The 7,413-nt window shown below is 44.9% G+C and overlaps 1 protein-coding gene across 1 annotated transcript; it reads left to right on the forward strand.

Moving 5' to 3' along the window:
- The first annotated feature begins 3,967 nt into the window (after positions 1–3,967).
- On the forward strand, positions 3,968–7,194 carry LOC144711455 (pectinesterase-like). The gene is made up of 2 exons (XM_078585462.1): positions 3,968–5,010; positions 6,396–7,194. Exons 1-2 carry the CDS (start codon positions 4,017–4,019, stop codon positions 7,076–7,078), a joined length of 1,677 nt encoding a protein of 558 aa, XP_078441588.1. The 5' UTR covers positions 3,968–4,016; the 3' UTR covers positions 7,079–7,194.
- The last annotated feature ends 219 nt before the right edge of the window (positions 7,195–7,413 follow it).

The raw sequence follows: 7,413 nt of genomic DNA on the forward strand, positions 1-7,413 counted from the left end.
TCTCATTCACTTGGCGCCTACCCGTCTCTCTCTCCAACTGTCTCGCACACAGTCGAAGTATCGAGAAGGCACATGCCTATCTATGGAAACGAAAGGTCTATTTTATTCCAACGTGAAAGTATGTTGGAAGGCACATGCCCGTCACAATTCACAACAGCAGATACCGAGTCATCTACGAATTGATAGGAAAGAGATAGCGGGAAGGCGGTGGAAGAGAGAGAGAGGGACGGTGGGAGACGGAGTTAAAAACCTTCCCTGGACTTGGCGTGTCTTCAACAGACTGGAAGAGAGAGAGAGAGAGAGGCGGTGGGAGACGGGAAGAGAGAGAGAAAGGGACGGTCGGAGACGGGAAGAGAGAGAGAGGGACGGTGGGAGACGGGAAGAAAGAGAGAGAGAGAGAGACGGTGGGAGACGGGAAGAGAGAGAGAGAGGCGGTGGGAGACGGGAAGAGAGAGAGAAGGACGGTGGGAGAGGGGAAGAGAGAGAGACGGTGGGAGACGGGAAGAGAGAGAGAGAGACGGCGGGAGACGGGAAAAGAGAGAGAGAGGGGGACGGTGGAAAGCGAGAAGAGAGAGAGGGCCGGTGGGAGAGATATAGAGAGAGAAAGCGCGCAAGAGAAAGAGAGAGAGGAGAGCACGCGCAAAGGAGAAGAGGTGAATAAAAAAGATTTTGCAATTTATGTAAGAAGTCAAATGGTGTTAGAGTCCCAACAAGGTTCTCACTACACGTGAGAGAATGTGCTGACTTCCACAGTAACTCCCTTTTAACTTGGCATTTAATGCAGACCAGTACAGCAAACCCCTAAAAGCATAGCGAAATTAAGAGAGAGAAAATAGAGAGAGGTGGAGTCCTAGTGTTAGAGATAGATAGAGAGAGAAAGGGTGAAAGGGATAAATCGAGAGTGAGAAAGGGGGACAGTGGTATGACCAGGCAAAATAAAGTTAGAGATAGATAGAGAGAAAATGGAAAGAAAATGGTGACCCTGAAAAGAAAAGTTGGAGATGATTTGAGAGAAAATGGAAATTGACTCAATCGTGTGAAGACCCTGAAAGAGAAAGCTAGAGATAAATAGAGAGAAACTCGACAGAGATTAGAGAGAGAGGACATTGGAGAGATATATACATAGAGAGAGAGAGAGAAAGAGAGAGAAATACAGAAGAGAGAGAAATACAGAAGAGAGAGAAATACAGACAGAGGGAGAGCGAATGAGAAAGAGAGAGAAATACAGACAGAGGGGGAGAGAAAGAGAAACCGGATAGAAAATACAGACAGAGGGAGAGAGAAACAAAAGAGAAGATACAGACTGAGGGAGAGAGAGAAACCGGATAGAAAATACAGAGGGAGAGAGAAACAGAAGAGAAGATACAGACTGAGGGAGAGAGAGAAACAGAGGAGAAAATACAGACAGAGGGAGAGAGAAACAGAACGAGAAGATACAGACTGAGGGAGAGAGAGAAACAGAGGAGAAAATACAGACAGAGGGAGAGAGAAACAGAAGAGAAAATACAGACAAGAGGGAAACAGAATAAACGGGAAAAAAAATACAAAGAGAGATAGAAAAAGGAAAAGATGGAGAAACAAAGACAGTGGGAGAGAAAGGGAAAGAGAGAGAAACAAAGAGAGAGGGACAGAATGGGAAAGAGAGAGAAACAAAGACAGAGGGAGAGGGATAAAAAACAGGGAGGAAGAGAGATAAAGAGAGAGATACTGACAGAGAGAGAAAGAGAGGGGAATACAGACAGAGAAAGAGACAGAAATCAAGAGATATAAAGGGAGAGAGAAAGAGAGAGGAATACAGACAGAGAAAGAGACAGAAATCAAGAGATATAAAGGGAGAGAGAAAGAGAGAGGAATACAGACAGAGAAAGAGACAGAAATCAGGGGAAGATCCAGAGAGAGAGTAGATAGTGTGACAGATCTAGAGAGAGGTGAAAGCTAAGGGTATCGTCCGTGACAGCTAAGACTCGTTGAAGACTATTTGGACACCGGCCTCCTACGCGTATGGGCGGCCGCCGCCTCCCCCTCCGCTACCACGTTTAAGTGTCCCTGTTCTCTCTCTAACCTTCTTTTTTTCTTCCCCACTCGTTGGGTGTTTTCCCATTCTTTCCTCTCACACAGAGAAGAAATATAGATAGCCTAGAGTAGATAAAAAGTGAGGCAGATACAAATATTGATTGGTAGATAACCGTGTACATAATACGGAAAGATAGAGATTGAGAGATGGGTAAAATTTGTTCAAAACAGATGGAGAAACAAAGATTGAGAGATTGAGATGTATAAATTATAGATAGATTTGCTTGGCTTCCTAGGGCAGATACCACAGGATGAGAACAAAGCCCAGAAAAGTTTAAGAAACCCAGGAAAAGTTTTTTTTTGAAACGGAGAAAAAATGATAGATAGATTAGAAAAAATCATATGTAGAAGATAGATTGATATATTAGAAAAAATCTTAGGTAGAATATATAGATTTTAGAAAAAAATCATTGGTAGAAGATAGATGGATTAGAAAAATACATAGATAGATAGACAGACAGACAGACAGAAAGAAAGAAACATTGATAGATATATAGATGGATAGATAGATATATACATATATAACATATATAGAGAGATAGATGGATACACAGAGACATTGAGAGAGATAGAGAAAGAGATAGAGATAGAGATAATATAGAGAGAGATAGGTATAGATAGAGAGATAGATATAGAGAGAGATAGAGATAGAGAAACAGATAGAGATAGAGATTGAGAGAGATAGAGATAGAGATTGAGAAAGATATAGAGAGAGAAAGAGATAGAGATAGAGATTGAGAAATATATAGAGAGAGAAAGAGATAGAGATAGAGATTGAGAAATATATAGAGTGAGAAAGAGATAGATATTGAGAAAGATATAGAGAGAGAAAGAGATAGATATTGAGAAAGATATAGAGAGAGATAGAGATAGATATTGAGAAAGATATAGAGAGAGATAGAGATAGATATTGAGAAAGATATAGAGAGAGATAGAGATAGATATTGAGAAAGATATAGAGAGAGATAGAGATAGAGATTGAGAAAGATATAGAGAGAGATAGAGATAGAGATTGAGAAAGATATAGAGAGAGATAGAGATAGAGATTGAGAAAGATATAGAGAGAGATAGAGAGATAAAGGGAGATAGAGATAGAGATAGAGAGATAAAGGGAGATAGAGATAGAGGTAGAGAGATAAAGGGAGATAGAGATAGAGATAGAGAGAGAAAGGTAGAGAGATAGATATAGAGAGAGATAGAGGTAGAGGGAGAAAGGGAGAGAGATAGATATAGAGAGATAGAGATAGAGATAGATATAGAGAGATAGAGATAGAGATAGAGATAGAGATAGAGATAGAGATAGAGATAGAGATAGAGATAGAGATAGATATAGAGAGATAGAGATAGAGATAGAGATAGAGATAGAGATAGAGATAGAGATAGAGATAGAGATAGATATAGAGAGATAGAGATAGAGATAGAGATAGAGATAGAGATAGAGATAGAGATAGAGATAGATATAGAGAGATAGAGATAGAGATAGAGATAGAGAGAGATATAGAGAGATAGAGATAGAGATAGAGAGAGATATAGAGAGATAGAGATAGAGATAGAGAGAGATAGAGAGAGATAGAGAGAGAGAGAGAGAGAGAGAGAGAGAGAGAGAGATATAGAGAGATAGAGATAGAGATAGATAGATAGAGAGAGAGAGAGGAGAGATAAACAGACGGCGTTGATATTCAAACTTGCAAGAAACTCCAGAAAACAAGTTACTACGTGAATCTGCTGCTTCGCTGCACCTTCTTCACTCTGACACCGACACCCTTCAGCTGTCAGCCAAACCGAATCTTCATCCCTCTTTCTCTCTCACTCTATCCATCCACCCATCCATCCATCCATCCATCCATCTCTCTCTCTCCCCCTCCCTCTCACTATAATACTCTCCCTCCCCCACTCGCCGCAGTTCAGAATTATCCAAGTTAATTATCGAACTATCGTCCGCCATGGCCACCCACCCCTTCTCCCTCCTCTTCCTCTCTTCCTTCCTCTTCCTCTCCGATCATATCTCCGCCGTCCGCGCCGCCCCAGCCGATCAAATCTCCGCCGTCCGCTCCGCCTGCGCCGCCACCCCCCACCCCGATCTCTGCCACGCGTCCTTCTCCCGCAACCCTTCTCTCCTCACCTCCGCCACCGCCCCCAAAGACGTCATCCACGGCGCCGTCATCCTCTCCATCGCCGCCGTCAACCACGCCGCCCTCTCTCTCCACCGCACCGCCGCCACCTGGCAATCCAACCTCACCCAGCGCGAGCTCACCGCCCTCGGCGACTGCGACGACATGCTCCACGTCACCCTCGACGAGCTCCGCGCCGCCGACGTGGCGCTCGGCCACTACAGCGGCGCCGCCAGCTCAGCCGCGCTGGCCCGCCACGCGGCGGACCTGCGCACGCTCCTCAGCGCCGCCGTCACCAACGAGGGCGCGTGCCTCGACGGCTTCTCCCACGACGCGACGGACAAGCTCCTGCGGGAGCAGGTTAAGGAGGACGTGCTTAGCGTGTCCCACCACTGCAGCAACGTGCTGGCGATGGTGACGGGGATGGCGGAGCAGGATATGAAGGAGAAGCTCGCGGCGGAGGGGAAGGAGAGGGAGGGGAGGAGGAAGCTACTGGACGCGTTTGAGGTGGATGACGCGGGGTTTCCGGACTGGATGACGGCTGGGGACCGGCGGCTCTTGCAGGGGGCCGTGGCCGCGGACGTCGTCGTCGCCGCCGACGGTAGCGGGAATTTTAGGAAGATATCGGAGGCGGTGGCCGCCGCGCCGTCCAACAGTGGGAAGAGATATGTGATAAGGATTAAGGCCGGGACTTATACGGAGAACGTGGAAGTGCCCAAGGGGAAGAAGAATTTGATGTTCGTCGGTGATGGAATTGGCGCTACTGTCATCTCCGGCAGCCGGAACGTCGTCGACGGTTCTACCACGTTCCGTTCCGCCACCGTCGGTGAGTTTGCCGGGTTTAGTTTTTGGAGATTTTTTCGAGGAATTGTTGGTCAGAGGAAGAAAAGCGAAGATCTTTCTCATCGTGGAGGGAGATCGGTGGTTTTTTTTCTTGATTGTTCAAGTACGGGGTTTGGACTGAATGGTTGAAATAGGTGATGGGTCGATGAGGAGAGGATAATCGTTTTGATCATCGTCGTGATATCGATTTTGTCCGATAATTATTTTTTACCAATAAGAGAACCGGCTGTCGTAAGAAACCGATTTCTCGATTTTTTTCCGAAGAAATATTGGTGAGAGAAAGAGAAGAAAAGATCTTTCTCAACGTGGAGGGAGATCGGTGGTTTTTTTTTTCTTGATTGTTGAAGTACTGGGTTTCGACTTAATGGTTGAAATAGGTAATGGGTCGATGAGGAGATGATAATCGTTTTGATCATCGTCGTGATAACGATTTTGTTATCTCTTCATCGTCGTGATAACGATTTGGTTCGATAATTATTTTTTACCAACAAGAGAGCCGGGTGCCGTAAGAAACCGATTTCTTGAGTTTTTTTTTCGAAGATATATTGGTGAGAAAAAGAGAAGCAAAGATCTTTCGCAACGTCGAGGGAGATTGGTGTTTTTTTTTCTTGATTTTTGAAGTACTGGGTTTCGACTTAATGGTTGAAATAGGTGAGGGGTCGATGAGGAGAAGATGATAATCGTTTTGATCATCGTCGGGATAACGATTTTGTCCGATAATTATTTTTTACCAATAAGAGAACCGGATGTCGTGAGAAACCGATTTCTTGATTTTTTTTTTTCGAAGAAATATTGGTGAGAAAAAGAGAAGCAAAGATCTTTCTCAACGTGGAGGAAGATCAATGCTTTTTTCTTGATAGGTAAAATGCTGGTTTTCGCTGGACTCGTATTTATCTGATTTTGATGAAAGAAACGAACGTAGAACGAGGGGAATAGGAATCTCATCTTTTTTTTTTGTAGAAATCTTGATAGGAAGGGTAGCTCGCATTTTATTTTCTTTCTCAGACTAGAGCACTTTCATTTGGTTGGACCCATCATTTTTCTCATGTTGATAAAACAAACAACAACTCTTAACAAGAAGAACCAAAGCCTGATATTGCTTAAACCCAAAGGAAGATCAATACCCACTTTCCTGTTCTTTCTGACATCATCCTTCCATCTTCTTCTCGTGTTGATAAAAAAAAAAAACCAAAGACCCAGATAAATAAAAGGCGAGATCTTTCGTACAACTCTTGAAAAGAAGAAGAAACAAAACAAAAACCGAAGATCAATACTCTCATTTTCCTGCTCTTTCTGAGATCAAAAACGAAAACAAACGAATACCCAGAAACAAAAAAACTAATCCTTTTTTTTTCCAATATCTTGCAGCGATCGTGGGAGGAGGATTTCTGGCCAGGGACCTGACGATAGAGAACACGGCAGGGCCATCAAAGCACCAAGCGGTAGCCCTGCGCGTGGGCTCAGACCTGGCGGCCTTCTACAGGTGCGAGTTCCGAGCCTACCAAGACACTCTCTACGTTCACTCTCTCCGCCAGTTCTTCCGCGACTGCACCATCTCCGGCACGGTAGACTTCATCTTCGGAAACTCCGCAGTGGTGATTCAAAACAGCAATATCATAGCCCGCAGGCCAAACCCAAATCAAAGAAACATGGTGACAGCACAAGGGAGAGAAGACCCGAACCAGAACACGGGGATCGTGATCCAACGGTGCACAATCGGCGGTGCGTCTGATCTTCCGAGCTCGACGAGGACGTTCTTGGGGCGGCCATGGAAGGAGTATTCAAGGACGGTGGTGATGCAGTCGACCATCTCTTCTGTGATTGATCCGGCGGGGTGGTTCGAGTGGAGCGGGAACTTTGCGCTGAACACGTTAACTTATCGCGAGTATCAGAACACCGGCGCCGGTGCAGGGACGGCGAACAGAGTGACTTGGAAGGGGTTTAAGGTGATAACTACGGCGAGTGAGGCGGTGGAGTATACGGTGGAGAATTTTGTTGCGGGTGCGAGTTGGCTTCGTGGGACTGGGTTTCCCTTCTCTCTTGGGCTGTGATCGTAAGGGGAGAGAAGTGGGGTGGTTTTTCTTCTTTTTTTATTCTGATTTGTCCCAAGGAGATGGGAGAGGATGGTTTTCTATGGCTCATTTTTTTAAGGAAAAAGAGTTCTTTAGTGGAGAGTTTCTGGGGGATTCGTCCCTGGTTATTATTTTTGGGATGGGTTTTTTTTCTATGGTTTGTGGTTTTCCTTCAAGTATCCTTTTAGTGAATATCTCTGGGATCTTGCATAAATTGGCTGACAAGACCAGCGGCATATGAAATGTCAGGTCTGGTGTGCAACAGATGAATAACTTAACAAACTATGCATTGATATCTCCCTTTGGCCATCGAG

The sequence above is a fragment of the Wolffia australiana genome, chromosome 13 (assembly GCF_029677425.1).
Source record: "Wolffia australiana isolate 7733 chromosome 13, ASM2967742v1".
NCBI classification, from domain to species: domain Eukaryota; kingdom Viridiplantae; phylum Streptophyta; class Magnoliopsida; order Alismatales; family Araceae; genus Wolffia; species Wolffia australiana.